The sequence below is a fragment of the Bos taurus genome, chromosome 11 (assembly GCF_002263795.3).
Source record: "Bos taurus isolate L1 Dominette 01449 registration number 42190680 breed Hereford chromosome 11, ARS-UCD2.0, whole genome shotgun sequence".
Taxonomy (NCBI): Eukaryota; Metazoa; Chordata; class Mammalia; order Artiodactyla; family Bovidae; genus Bos; species Bos taurus.
Window position 1 is genome coordinate 43,812,467 of NC_037338.1, and position 15,213 is coordinate 43,827,679.

The window sequence follows — 15,213 nt, forward strand, 5'->3', positions numbered from 1 at the left end:
TCTGAGTGAAGTTCTGGCTCTAGAGGGCATCTGGTTGCTAAGAGACAGGACGCTGGGAGGGTGGGGACGCTGCACTGCGACAGGCCTGAGAAAGAATTCGAGGGGGGCGGGGAAGAAACCGGCAAAGGCTAGGCCGAGTAGCCGCTCTTCGCAGCACCCGCTCCCTGCATCCGAAAGGAGCTCGTCGTTCATTGGCTGCGCCGCTGCGGCGCTGGCCTGCGATTGGCCAGGCGGCGTCGATCTCCGCGTTCCCCGCCCCGCAGCTCTGGTACCCCAGCGGTTGGGTTTGCGGGTCTGGTCGCGGCCGCTTCATGGCGCGGGCGGTACCGGGCTCTGCAGGTGACGGGGGCGAAGCGAGGGCCATTGCGGCCTAGAGGTGAGTGACGAGCTGAGGGAGTTCGGGGGCTGGTTGGGGGCGGAAAGTGCGGCGAGAGGCGTTACCTTTGGAGGCTAGCGGCCCCCCTCTGCGGCCTCCTCCGCTTTAGAGCCGGGCGGGAGTCTCGCTAGTGGAAAGTGCCCCCGAACCGCCCCCACGTGCATCGAGCGGCCCGCCGGCTCTGCCTTCTCCAGATCTCCAAAGCCGGTCCCTCTAGTGAACCAGCTGACGGAGCACGGCGTCTGCCGTCCTGGCCCCACCCCTAGTCCCTGCCCTGCATCTTCCCCTGCCTCGGCCCACTGCTTTCCCTGCGCCTTTGTCCACCCCTCACCCGCTCAGCGCCCAGAGTTTCTGCACCCGAGGGGAGGCGGGAGACCACCAAGGTCTGGGCTGCCTTAGAGGACGTGCAGTGCAGCGAGCCTCTGGGTCGAAGGTTGCGGGTCTTTGATGTGTTCTTTCTAGGTTTCAATTGTGGTTTTATTTTCTCCTTCACTATGAAAGCCAGATGCCCGTTCTCGTGGTCAGAAAGCCTGGGCACAAGGCTTCTACCCTGGTGATGACTCAGTGTTGTCGCCCATCCTCTGTTATGCCAGAGGCCTTTGACCTGCCCTGCTGGCCCCTCTAGCACCTATCCTTCTCCGCCTAGGGGCAAAGTCTCTGTCTACCAGATCTTTTTCTATTTGAAAATAGGAAAAACAGATGCCAGTGTTGGACCTCTGTTTGGTCTTGTTAGTACATTTAAACTCCCATCGTGGAAATGGAGAGGGCATGAGATGTGTTAAAAAGTGTAGAGTATTTAGAGTAGTAAACAATTTTTATTTTTGGTAAATAACATGTTTCATACTAAACATTAGCATGTTTTTAATATTTTATCATGAATGGGAGTAAATCTAGTAATAGTATAATTTGAGTTTCAAACTTTTTCTTATTGGCAGTTTTTGATAAGTCTGTACTTCTTTTCCAGAAGGGGATGCACAGTTGCAGCTACTCTGAGAGAATTCTGACTCTAGGGATGCTTTCTTGAACATCTGTTTAACTGGAATTAATTCTGGGTAGTTTTCACTTGCTTGGTGTGATTCAGTTGTGTAAGGAAAATATCAACAGAAAAAAATTCTTTTTCACGTTTAGATGATGTTCAGTTGAGTTAGTTCAGTTACTCAGTCGTGTCGGACTCTTTGTGACCCCATGGACTGCAGCAGGCCAGGCCTCCCTGTTCATAGCCAACTCCTGGGGTTTACTCAAACTCATGTCCATTGAGTCAGTGATGCCATCCAACTGTCTCATCCTCTGTCGTCCCCTTCTCCTCCTGCCTTCAATCTTTCCCAGCATCAGGGTCTTTTCAAATGAGTCAGTTCTTCGAATCAGGTGGCCAAAGTATTGGAGTTTCAGCTTTAGCATCAGTCTGTCCAATGAATATTCAGGACTGATTTCCTTTAAGATGGACTTGTTTGATCTCCTTACAGTCCAAGAGACCCTCAAGAGGCTTCTCCAACACCACAATTCAAAAGCATCAATTCTTCAGTGCTCAGCTTTCTTTATAGTCCAGCTCTCACATCCATATATAACTACTGGAAAAACCATAGCCTTGACTAGACAGACCTTTGCTGGCAAAGAATGTCTCTGCTTTTTAATGTGCTGACTAGGTTGGTTGTAACTTTTCTTCCAAGGAGCAAATGTCTTTTAGTTTCATGGCTGCAATCACCATCTGCAGTGATTTTGGACCCCAAGAATATAAAGTCTATCACTGTTTCCATTGTCTCCCCATCTATTTGCCATGAAATGATGGGACTGGATGCCATGATCTTAGTTTTCTCAGTGTTGAACCTCAAACCAACTTTTTCACTCTCCTCTTTCACTTTTATCAAGAGGCTCTTTAGTTCTTCTTCACTTTCTGCCACAAGGGTGGTGTCATCTGCATATCTGAGGTTATTGATATTTCTCCCGGCAATCTTGATTCCAGCTTGTGCTTCTTCCAGCCCAGCGTTTCTCATGATGTACTCTGCATATAAGTTAAATAAGCAGGGTGACAATATACAGCCTTGAAGGACTCCTTTTCCTATTTGGAACCAGTCTGTTGTTCCATGTCCAGTTCCAACTGTTGCTTCCTGACCTGCATACAGATTTCTCAAGAGGCAGGTCAGGTGGTCTGGTATTCCCATCTCTTTAAGAATTTTCCAGAGTTTGTTGTGGTCCACACAGTCAGAGGCTTTCGCATAGTCAATAAAGTAGAAGTAGATGTTTTTCTGGAACTCTCTTGCTTTTTCGATGTTTCAGCAGATGTTGGCAATATGATTTCTGCTTCCTCGGCCTTTTCTAAATCCACCTTGAACATCTGGAAGTTCACAGTTCATGTACTGTTGAAGCCTGGCTTGGAGAAATTTGAGCATTACTTTACAAGCCTGTGAGATGAGTGCAATTGTGCGGTAGTTTGAGCATTCTTTGACATTGCCTTTCTTTGGGATTGGAATGAAAACGGACCTTTTCCAGTCCTGTGGCCATGCCGAGTTTTCCAAATTTGCTGGCATATTGAGTGCAGCACTTTGACAGCATCATCCTTTAGGATTTGAAATAGCTCAACTGGAATTCCATCACCTCCACTAGCGTTCGTAGTGATGCTTCCTGAGGCCCACTTGACTTCACATTCCAGAATATCTGGCTCTAAGTTGGTGATCACACCATCGTGATTATCTGGGTCGTAAAGATCTTTCTGTACAGTTCTTCTATGTCTTTTTGCCACCTCTTCTTAATATCTTCTGCTTCTGTTAGGTCCATACCATTTCTGTCCTTTATCGAGCCCATCTTTGCATGAAATGTTCCCTTAGTATCTCTAATTTTCTTGAGGATATCTCCAGTCCTTCCCATTCTCTTGTTTTCCTCTAGTTCTTTGCATTGATCACTGAGGAAGGCTTTCTTATCTCTCCTTGCTATTCTTTGGAACTCTGCATTCAAATGCATATATCTTTCCTTTTCTCCTTTGCCTTTCGCTTCTTTTCTATTCACAGCTATTTGTAAGACTTCCTCTGATAACTATTTTGCCTTTTTGCATTTATTTTCCTTGGGATGGTCTTGATCACTGCCTCCTCTATAATGTCACAAACCTCCATCCATAGTTCTTCAGGCACTCTGTTTGTCACTTCCACTGTATAATCATAAGGGATTTGATTTAGGTCATACCTGAATGGTCTAGTGGTTTTCCCTACTTTCTTCAATTTCAGTCTGAATTTGCAATAAGGAGTTCATGATCTTTGCCACAGTCAGCTCCTGGTCTTGTTTTTGCTGACTGTACAGAGCTTCTCCATCTTTGGCTGCAAAGAATATAATCAATCTGATTTCTTTATTGACCATCTGGTGATGTCCATGTGTAGAGTTGTCTCTTGTGTTGTTGGAAGAGGGTGTTTGCTATGACCAGTGTGTTCTTTTGGCAAAACTCTATTAGCCTTTGCCCTGCTTCATCCTGTACTCCAAGGCCAAATTTGCCCTACTCCAGGTATTTCTTGACTTCTACTTGTGCATTCCCGTCCCCTGTCATGAAAAGGACATCGTTTTGGGGTGTTAGTTCTGTAAGGTCTTGTAGGTCTTCATAGAACCATTTAAGTTCAGTTTCTTCAGCATTACTGGTCAGGGCATAGACTTAGATTACTGTGATACTGAATGGTTTACTGTGGAAACGGACAGAGATCATTCTTTCGTTTTTGAGATTGCACCAAGTACTGCATTTCAGACTCTTTTGTTGACTATGATGGTTACTCCATTTCTTCTAAGGGATTCTTGCCCACAGTAGTGGATATAATGGTCATCTGAGTTAAATTCACCCATTCCAGTCTGTTTTAGTCCACTGATTCCTAAAATGTCGATGTTAGATGATGTAAATTAAACATGTATTATAAATGAATATTTATACAGGTATGGAATACACATACAAGTTTGAAAATATTTTATATTAATTGTATTTTTGATTAGCTAACAGGTACCTCCACATTGTAGGCCACAATAAATATTTTAGAAATTTTTAAGTAATCTTTTTGGAAATAAAGTAAAAACAGCACCCAAATCCTTGCCCTGTATTCTGTTTCAGACTGTTTTCTATTGAGGCTCAAACAGAATTGTAATAAAATACTCCATGCCCCAACATAGTTCTCAAATTGTGTGGTATGAAGTGATGATGTGCTAGGTACACAAGTAGAAAACAATGAAGTTCTGTAAAATCTATTTTCAGCTGGGCTCAAGGCAGTGTTTTACAGTTCTTAAAGTAGTTTTTGAAAATTTTTATGCCAGTAAAGTGGCCAAAATAAGAAATAATTATTGATCACCTTCTGTATGCCAGGTAGTGTGTTATATATATTATCTAATCCTTACAATAACGTCAGAGGTAGGTATTGTTTTCCTTGTATTATAGTCAAGACCATTGAAATCATAGGTTGTACTGCTGGAAATGGTAACTAGATAAGAATCTAGATCTGATTTTGCACTCATTTTGTTGAGAGCTTACTTCATTGGAAAGTCAGTGTCTCTCCTTTTCATCTGTTACATTTATCTTTATGAATCTGTTTAATCCTAGGCTCTTGGGAATGATAATGTTACTGTTATAAACATTACGTAGTACTAAGTGCCGGGTAACACTATCCATGTATCTTCAAAAGTATATGGGCTAGCTACTATTATTCTTTGTTTTACAGATGAGAAAACTGAGGCATAGAGTACGTAATCTGAACCAGATAATACCTTAAGTGGTGGAACCAGGACAAAAATTTGGGCAGTCTAGCTCCAGGGTCCATACGCAACACGATTCTGGGCCTTCAGCAAGGTACCTGTCTGGTTGCTAGGAAGTTGTAATTTTCTTGTTTCTTTCTAATGTTCATGCAGAAGCATGTAGGATAAATCTATTATGTCTACCACCCGATGTCCTGCATCAGTGTTTTACGTATACAATGATGTAGTACTAATCATTGTTAACGCTTCACTGAGAGTTTTTGCATTCCAGTTTCCCATTCCAACATTTAAACATCTCACATTATCCTTAACTTGATCCTAGGTGATCAGTTCAGTCACTCAGTCATGTCCGACTCTTTGCAACCCCATGGACTACAGCACGCCAGGCCTCCCTGTCTATCACCAACTCCCAGAGTTTACTCAGACTCATGTCCATTGAGTCAGTGATGCCATCCAGCCATCTCATCCTCTGTCATCCCTTTCTCCTCCCCACCTTCAGTCTTTCCCAGCATCAGGGTCTTTTCAAATGAGTCAGCTCTTCCCATCAGGTGGCCAAAGTATTGGAGTTTCAGCTTTAGCATTAGTCCTTCCAATGAATATTCAGGACTGATTTCCTTTTAGGATGGATTGGTTGTATCTCCTTGCAGTCCAAGGGACTCTCAAGAGTCTTTTCCAACACTACAGTTCAAAAGCATCAATTCTTTGGTGCTCAGATTTCTTTATAGTCCAGCTCTCACATCCATATATAACTACTGGAAAAACCATAGCTTTGACTAGATGAACCTTTGCTGGCAAAATAATGTCTCTACTTTTTAATATGCTGACTAGATTGGTCATAACTTTTCTTCCAAGGAGTAAGCGTCTTTTAATTTCATGGCTGCAGTCACCATCTGCAGTGATTTTGGAGCCCCCCAAAATAAAGTCTGCCACTGTTTCCCCATCTATTTGCCATGAAGTGATGGGACCGGATGCCATGATCTTAGTTTTCTGAATGTTGAACTTTAAGCCAACTTTTTCACTCTCCTCTTTCACTTTCATCAAGAGGTTCTTCAGGTCTTCTTCACTTTCTGCTACAAGGGTGGTGTCATCTGTGTATGTGAGGTTATTGATATTTCTCCCAGCAACATTGATTCCAGCTTGTGTTTCATCCAGCCCAGCGTTTCTCATGATGCATTCTGCATATAAATTAAATAAGCAGGGTGACAATATGCAGCCTTGATGTACTCCTTTTCCTGTTTGGAACCAGTCTGTTGTTCCATGTCCAGTTCTAACTGTAGAATAGGGGATAGGCTACCCACTCCAATATTCCTGACCTGCATACAGATTTCTCAGGAGGCAGGTCAGATAGTCTGGTATTCCCATCTCTTTAAGAAATTTCCAGAGTTTGTTGTGGTCCACACAGTCAAAGGCTTTGGCATAGTCAATAAAACAGAAATAGATGTTTTTCTGGAACTTTCTTGCTTTTTCAGTGATCCAGTGAATGTTGGCAATTTGATCTCTGCTTCCTCTGCCTTTTCTAAATCCAGCTTGAACATCTGGAAGTTCATGATTCATGTATTGTTAAAGCGTGGCTTGGAGAATTTTGAGCATTACTTTGCTAGTATGTGCTGCTGCTGCTGCTGAGTCGCTTCAGTTGTGTCCGACTCTGTGCGACCCCATAGACGGCAGCCCAACAGGCTCTCCCTTCCCTGGGATTCTCCAGGCAAGAACACTGGAGTGGGTTGCCATTTCCTTCTCCAAAGTATGAAAGTGAAAAGTAAAAGTGAAGTCGCGCAGTCGTGTCCGACTCTGCGACCCCATGGACTGCAGCCTACGAGGCTACTCCGTCCATGGGATTTTCCAGGCAAGAGTATTGGAGTGGGGTGCCATTGCCTTCTAGTGTGTGAGATGAGTGCAATTGTGCAGTAGTTTGAGGATTCTTTGACATTGCCTTTCTTTGGGATTGGAATGAAAACTGACCTTTTCCGGTCGTTTGGCCACTGCTGAGTTTTCCAAATTTGCTGGCATATTGAGTGTAGGACTTTCACAGCATCATCTTTTAGGATTTGAAATAGCTCGACTGAAATTCCATCACCTCTACTAGCTTTGTTTGCAGTGATGCTTCCTAAGGCCCACTTGACTTCACATTCCAGGATGTCTGGCCATAGGTGAGGGATCACACCATCATGAATATTTGGTTCGTGAAGATCTTTTTTGTACAGTTCTTCTCTGTATTCCTGCCACCTTTTCTTAATATCTTCTGCTTCTGTTAGGTCCATACCATAGGTACTGTTATTTTATGCTGCATCAGATTTGTGAGGTGCTTTTTTCACAGTGCTTTCACAAAATAATCTCTTTGATTATTTATATAAAGTCAATCAGAGGTATACGTGATAGCTCAGTTGGTAAAGAATCTGCCTGCAATGCAGGAGACCTGGTTCAGTTCCTTGCTTGGGAAGATACTCTGGAGAAGGGATAGGCTCCCCACTCCAATATTCTTGTGCTTGCCTTGTGGCTCAGCTGGTAAAGAATCCACCTGCAATGTTGAGAGATCTGGGTTCGATCCCTGGGTTTGGAAGATCCTCTGGTGAAGGGAAAGGCTACCCACTTCAGTATTCTGGCCTGGAGAATTCCATGGACTGTATAGTCCGTGGGGTGCAAAGAGTCTGACACGACTGAGCGATTTTCACTTTCACTTTTCATAGGTTATTACCATCACTTAATTTCATTGCAGAAGATCAGGTGACCTGCTCTCATTAATTTGTGTGGAGTTAAACCTCAAACCTAAGTTTCAGATTTCTATGTGCATTGCTTCTTCCACTGTAGTAGTGTGTCAGTGTATCTCTGCTTTATACTTCTTTTCCTAAAATAGGTAACATTTTTCCATAAGAACAGTTTTGTTTTGGGGGATTATATTTCCAGCACAGATTCAGCATCAATAAAGTCATTGTTGTTGTTCAGTCGCCCAGTCGTGTTTCACTCTTTGCAACCCCATGAATTGCAGCATGCCAGTCATGCCCGTCCCTCACCATCTCCTGAAGTTTGCCCTAAGTTCATGTCCATTGCATTGGAGATGCCATCCAGCCTTCTCATCCTCAGATGCCCTCTTCTTCTGCCCTCAATCTTTCCCAGCATCAGGGACTTACTTGTCCATTGAGTTAGCACTTTGCATCTGATGACCAAATATTGGAGTTTCAATATTTCAACATGTGTCCTTCAAGTGAGTGTTCAGGGTTGATTTCCCTTAAGATTGACTGATTTGATCTCCTTGCTGTCCAAGGGACTTTCAAGAGTCTTCGTCAGCAACACAGTTCAAAGGCATCAATTCTTTGGGGCTCCACCTTCTTTATGGTCAAGCTCTCACAACCGTACATGATCACTGAGAAGACCATAGCCTTGACTATACGAACGTTTGTCGGCAGAGTAATGTGTCTGCTTTTCAACACATTGTCTAGGTTTGTCCTAGCTTTCCTGCCAAGAAGCAAATGTCTTCTAATTTCATGATTGCAGTCACCATCCGCAGTGACTTTAGAGCCCAATAAAGTCATCAGTTCAGTCGCTCAGTCGTGTCCGACTGTTTGCGACCCCATGAATCGCAGCACGCCAGGCCTCCCTGTCCATCACCAACTCCCGGAGTTCACTCAGACTCATGTCCATCGAGTCAGTGATGCCATCCAGCCATCTCATCTGCTGTCGTCCCCTTCTCCTCCTGCCCCCAATCCCTCCCAGCATCAGAGTCTTTTCCAATGAGTCAACTCTTCGCATGAGGTGGCCAAAGTACTGGAGTTTCAACTTTAGCATCATTCCTTCCAAAGAAATCCCAGGGCTGATCTCCTTCAGAATGGACTGGTTGGATCTCCTTGCAGTCCAAGGGATTCTCAAGAGTCTTCTCCAACACCACAGTTCAAAAGCATCAATTCTTCGGTGCTCAGCCTTCTTCACAGTCCAACTTTCACATCCATACATGACCACAGGAAAAACCATAGCCTTGACTAGACAGACCTTTGTTGGCAAGGTAATGTCTCTGCTTTTGAATATGCTATCTAGGTTGGTCATAACTTTCCTTCCAAGGAGTAAGCGTCTCTTAATTTCATGGCTGTAGTCACCATCTGCAGTGATTTTGGAGCCCCCCCAAAAAAAGTCTAACACTGTTTCCACTGTTTGCCCATCTATTTCCCATGAAGTGATGGGACCGGATGCCATGATCTTCGTTTTCTGAATGTTGAGCTTTAAGCCAACTTTTTCACTCTCCTCTTTCACTTTCATCAAGAGGCTTTTTAGTTCCTCTTCCCTTTCTGCCATAAGGGTGGTGTCATCTGCATATCTGAGGTTATTGATATTTCTCTCGGCAATCTTGATTCCAGCTTGTGCTTCTTCCAGCCCAGCATTTCTCATGATGTACTCTGCATATAAGTTAAATAAGCAGGGTGACAATATACAGCCTTGACGTACTCCTTTTCCTATTTGGAACCAGTCTGTTGTTCCATGTCCAGTTCCAACTGTTGCTTCCTGACCTGCATACAGATTTCTCAAGAGGCAGGTCAGGTGGTCTGGTATTCCCATCTCTTTTAGAACTGTCCAGAGTTTATTGTGATCCACACAGTCAAAGGCTTTAGCATAGTCAATAAAGCAGAAATAGATGCTTTTCTGGAACTCTCTTGCTTTTTCCATGATCCAGCCCATGTTGGCAATTTGATCTCTGGTTCCTCTGCCTTTTCTAAAACCAGCTTAAACATCAAGAAGTTCACGGTTCACGTTTTGCTGAAGCCTGGCTTGGAGAATTTTGAGCATTACTTTACTAGCATGTGAGATTCTTTGGCATTGCCTTTCTTTGGGCTTGGAATGAAAACTGACCTTTTCCAGTCCTGTGGCCACTGCTGAGTTTTCTAAATTTGCTGGCATATTGAGTGCAGAACTTTCACAGCATCGTCTTTCAGTATTTGAAATAGCTCAACTGGAATTCCATCACCTCCACTAACTTTGTTCGTAGTTATGCTTTCTAAGGCCCACTTGACTTCACATTCCAGGATATCTGGCTCTAGGTCAGTGATCACATCATCATCATTATCTGGGTCGTGAAGATCTTTTATGTACAGTTCGTCTGTGTATTCTTGCCACCTCTTCTTAATATCTTCTGCTTCTGTTAGGTCCATACCATTTCTGTCCTTTATTGAGCTCATCTTTGCATGAAATATTCCCTTGGCATCTCTAATTTTCTTGAAGAGATCTCTAGTCTTTCCTTTTCTGTTGTTTTCCTCTATTTCTTTGCATTGATCACTGAAGAAGGCTTTCTTATCTCTTCTTGCTATTCTTTGGAACTCTGCATTCAAATGCTTATATCTTTCCTGTAATCCTTTGCTTTTCCCTTCTCTTCTTTTCACAGCTATTTGTAAGGCTTCCCCAGACAGCCATTCTGCTTTTTTGCATTTCTTTTCCATGGGGATGGTCTTGATCCCTGTCTCCTGTACAATGTCACGAACCTCATTCCATAGTTCATCAGGCACTCTATCTATCAGATCTAGGCCCTTACATCTATTTCTCACTTCCACTGTATAATCATAAGGGATTTGATTTAGGTCATACCTGAATGGTCTAGTGGTTTTCCCTACTTTCTTCAATTTAAGTCTGAATTTGGTAATAAGGAGTTCATGATCTGAGCCACAGTCAGCTCCCAGTCTTGTTTTTATTGACTGTATAGAGCTTCTTCATCTTCTGCTGCAAAGAACGTAATCAGTCTGATTTCGGTGTTGACCATCTGGTGATGTCCATGTGTAGAGTCTTCTCTTGTGTTGTTGGAAGAGGGTGTTTGCTATGACCAGTGCATTTTCTTGGCAAAACTCCATTAGTCTTTGCCCTGCTTCATTCCGTATTCCAGGGCCAAATTTACCTGTTACTCCAGGTGTTTCTTGACTTCCTACTTTTGCCTTCCAGTCCCCTATAATGAAAAGGACATCTTTTTTGGGTGTTAGTTCTAAAAGGTCTTGTAGGTCTTCATAGAACCGTTCAACTTCAGCTTCTTCAGCGTTACTGGTTGGGGCATAGACTTGGATTACTGTGATATTGAATGGTTTGTCTTGGAAACAAACAGAGATCATTCTGTCATTTTTGAGATTGCATCCAAGTACTGCATTTCAGACTCTTTTGTTGACCATGATGGCTACTCCATTTCTTCTGAGGGATTCCTGTCCCTCAGTAGTAGATATAATGGTCATCTGAGTTAAATTCACCCATTCCAGTCCATTTCAGTTTGCTGATTCCTAGAATGTCGACATTCACTCTTGCCATCTCTTGTTTGACCACTTCCAATTTGCCTTGATTCATGGACCTGACATTCCAGGTTCCTATGCAGTATTGCTCTTTACAGCATCGGACCTTGCTTCTATCACCAGTCACATCCACAACTGGGTATTCTTTTTGCTTTGGCTCCATCCCTTCATTCTTTCTGGAGTTATTTCTGCACTGATCTCCAGTAGCATATTGGGCACCTACTGACCTGGGGAGTTTCTCTTTCAGTATCCTATCATTTTGCCTTTTCATAGTGTTCATGGGGTTCTCAAGGCAAGAATCCTGAAGTGGTTTGCCATTCCCTTCTCCAGTGGACCACATTCTGTCAGACCTCTCCACCGTGACCTGCCCATCTTGGGTTGCCCCACAGGCATGGCTTAGTTTCATTGAGTTAGACAAGGCTGTGGTCCTAGTGTGATTAGATTGACTAGTTTCCTGTGAGTATGGTTTCAGTGTGTCTGCCCTAAGTCATAGATATGACTAATGGTAAATCTTTTCATCTGTAAATATACATTCTAACTTCAGATACAATGCCTGGCCCATGGTGGAGGCTCAGTAAATGTTAATTTTTTTAAAACGATTTCAGCTTTATTGAAGTATAATTGACATAAATTCTCAAAGTTTTTTAAATTTGAAGGGAGTAGCTTTTTTGCTTCAGTACCACAGCCTTTTGCCTCCCTTGGCTCACAAGCAGAAGCTTTGGAAATTGCTTCATTGAATCATTACTAACTTCATAATGTTTAGACTCTGTCTCTCTCTGTCCTAAGCCATCATTCCCATTTGCTATCTCCCCTATACTCTACTTCTCGAATGTAATGGAACGAGCATGGATCTGAGAGTCAGTTTTACCTGGGTCTTTGTTCTGCCTCTTATTACCTCTGTGGCCTTGTCCAAATTATTTAACTTTTCTGAATGTGTTTCTTCATCTTGTAAAATTGGGGAAAGACTCTATCTTATAGGGTTGTGTGAGAATTGAAATAAGTTATCTAAAAGCCTTAGCACAGCTCCAGGCTCCTAATAAACACCTGATAAAGAAGTTCTGAAAATTCTCTTAAGGTTGAAGGAGAGAGATTCTTTTTCTCTTTAATACTGGTCATCCCCTCCTCCACAATCCAACAGTTATTATTTGTCCCTCCTCTGCCCTTGCATGGCTCCCCTGTGCTTTGGCTCTCAGCAGATGATATTAAAATCATCTGTTTGTCTACCTGTATCCTCAGCTCTCTGCTAGTAAACTCCTTGAGGACAGGGACCATGTCATATTTATTGTGGTATTCCCAGTGCTTGGCCTGGGTTATAGTTGGTACTCGCTAAATGTTTATTGAGGTACATCCCTTTGGAAAGCCTTCCAGAGACTTTTTTTTCTTGTCATCATGTTGCCTGAAGATTTTGGACACACCTTTAGTCACTTGATTCAAGGTCTCCTGGATTGAACCAGAGGGTGTGTGATAGTAGGACCAGGGCGGGGAACCAAGTGAAAAAGCAGGGGAGGCCATCACTCTGCAGGAGTGCGTGTGAGTGTGTATGTGTGTAGAGGTGCTATGGCTTTTTATATATGAGAGTCAGAGGGTGTGTTTGGGTGTGTGTAAGGGTTAAACCTTGTCAGGCCAGTCGCCACATTGTTTCTGAAGACAAGGAATAAGAGAACTTGACAAAAAAATGTTTCAAACATATAAAAACAATGCTAATTACATTTGTTAATATAATCTCCTCACCATATATAATTCATAATCACATGCACAATAACTATTATGCTTATCCTAAAATGTCAGATTAACTTGGTTCTAAGTTTCATTTGGGAAGGCAATGGCAACCCACTCCAGTACTCTTGCCTGGAAAATCCCATGGACGGAGGAGCCTGGTGGGCTGCAGTCCATGGAGTCGCTAGGAGTCGGACACGACTGAGTGACTTCACTTTCACTTTTCACTTTCATGCACTGGAGAAGGAAATGGCAACCCACTCCAGTGTTCTTGCCTGGAAAATCCCAGGGACTGGGGAGCCTGGTGGGCTGCTGTCTCTGGGGTGGCACAGAGTCGGACATGACTGAAGCGACTTAGCAGCAACAGGAGCAGCAGCAGAAAGTTTCATTTGATTACATCTATCAAATTAAGTATACTCAGCTTTGATTGTAGCATGGACATTCAATCAAAGAGAGAGAACGTATGGCTTGGGACTGCAATGAAATTATCATGTAACTATCTTTTTTTTCACTGTTTAGCTCCACCATCCATGAACTGCTAATCAAAATGTAAATCAGCCACACATAAGAGGTTTTTTAATGAAGATATATTGTATTCAACTTTTTCTGTGTTTTGTTATGAAAAGCTTTTAACATACAGCAAAATGAAAAGAATTTTATAGTGAACACTTGTATACCCATCACTTATATTCTGTCCTTAACATTTTATCATATTTTTAAAATCACATATTTACCCAGCTGTATATCCTTCTAGGCTTCCCCGATGGCTCAGTGAGTAAAGAATCAACCTGCAGTGCAAAAGTCATAGGAGATGTGGGTTTGATCCCTGGATCTGGAAGATCCCCTCGAGGAGGGTAGGGCAGCCCACTCCAGTGTTCTTGCCCGGAGAATCCCATGGACAGAGGAGCCTCATGGGCTGCAGTCCATGGAGTTGCAAAGAGTTGGACACGACTGAGCAACTAAGCATGCACATCCTTGGATCCATGTATCTACCAATCCATAATATTCAAGTGCTATTATATTTGAAGAGACTTGAGCTATATATTCTGTGTTGACTTTTACTTCAGTTTCATTTTCCTTTTTTATAGTAGCAGTTAATTCTTAGGAATGAATTATAACTGATTTATAATGTTCTGAAAACATTTGGATTTCAGATGCAAATAAATTTGTCTTGTCTATTTCTAGTTCCAAAAGATGAGTCGTGGATATTCAGAAAACAACAATTTCCTAAATAATAACAACCAGATGGTATTGGACATGATCCTTTACCCATTAATTGGAATCCACCAGACCATCAATTGGGAAACTGTGGCAAGGCTTGTGCCTGGATTAACACCCAAAGAGGTAACTAACAGTCTTCCAGATAGCTACTGAAAAGAAATCAGAAAAAGTAATCAATTTAAAGGTGTAACTACTAAGAAAGAAGAAGTATTTGAGTTTCACATATTCATATGCATGTAAAAACTAAATATGCATAAAATATGACTTGACTATATATATAATCTATGTAGATATATGATTTATTAACCCACCTGCTATGATTAAATTCAGCCTATTTTACATATTTACAACTGAATTTCAGGTAGATAAAACATTTGTAAATACAGTTTTATTATTAAATTGCTAATGCTATGCTTCTCAGAATTGAGTAATATACAGACCTTTTTAAAGGAAAAAACTTGAAAACTTCCAGTGATGACCCAAATTACTATCACAGTGGAAATTAAATGTGCACTAACAATACCAGGTATAAACCCACCTATACAATCATAAACCAGATTTTACATTTTGTAGACACAAGGGAAAACTCAAACCAACATAATTCAAACTAATAAGCTTAATGTTATCAGTGTTTTGCTGAAATTAAATTGCGATTGTAATGCAAATATTGTATAGTCTTTTGTGGCACAAAATTTTTTGTGTTTAGCCTATATTGCCAAAAGTCCTTCAAAGCCTGTGTTCTTTCTCCACTTTTCTCTAACTTGTGGTGAAGTCTTGTGTTGCCCCAAGACATGACTTGCCTTCCCTTGGCATTAGCACATCTCTTCTCTACTAAGTTTGTTTTCTACCTTTGTCTTAAAATATTCTGTCATCCTAATGATTCAAATGATTTTTATTACTGTAATCCTCAGAAGCAAAACTTGTAACCTAAAAACTCTTATTGGG

General features: G+C 42.2%; 1 protein-coding gene across 4 annotated transcripts in view; it reads left to right on the top strand.

The window, feature by feature from the left end:
* The first annotated feature begins 287 nt into the window (after window positions 1-287).
* Window positions 288-15,213, top strand: part of SANBR (SANT and BTB domain regulator of CSR) — a 62,839-nt gene continuing 47,913 nt past the window's right edge. For 3 of the 4 annotated variants that reach the window (XR_003037161.2, XM_024999402.2, XM_024999404.2), the window contains exons 1-2: window positions 288-376; window positions 14,233-14,391. Coding sequence is in view for 3 of the 4 variants with exons in the window: in XM_024999402.2 (XP_024855170.1) it covers window positions 14,242-14,391 (150 nt within the window). In the remaining variant the exon portion in view is untranslated. Of the gene's footprint in view, window positions 377-5,052; window positions 5,181-14,232; window positions 14,392-15,213 lie in introns of all 4 variants that reach the window. The other variant, XM_024999403.2, reaches the window with a different exon arrangement.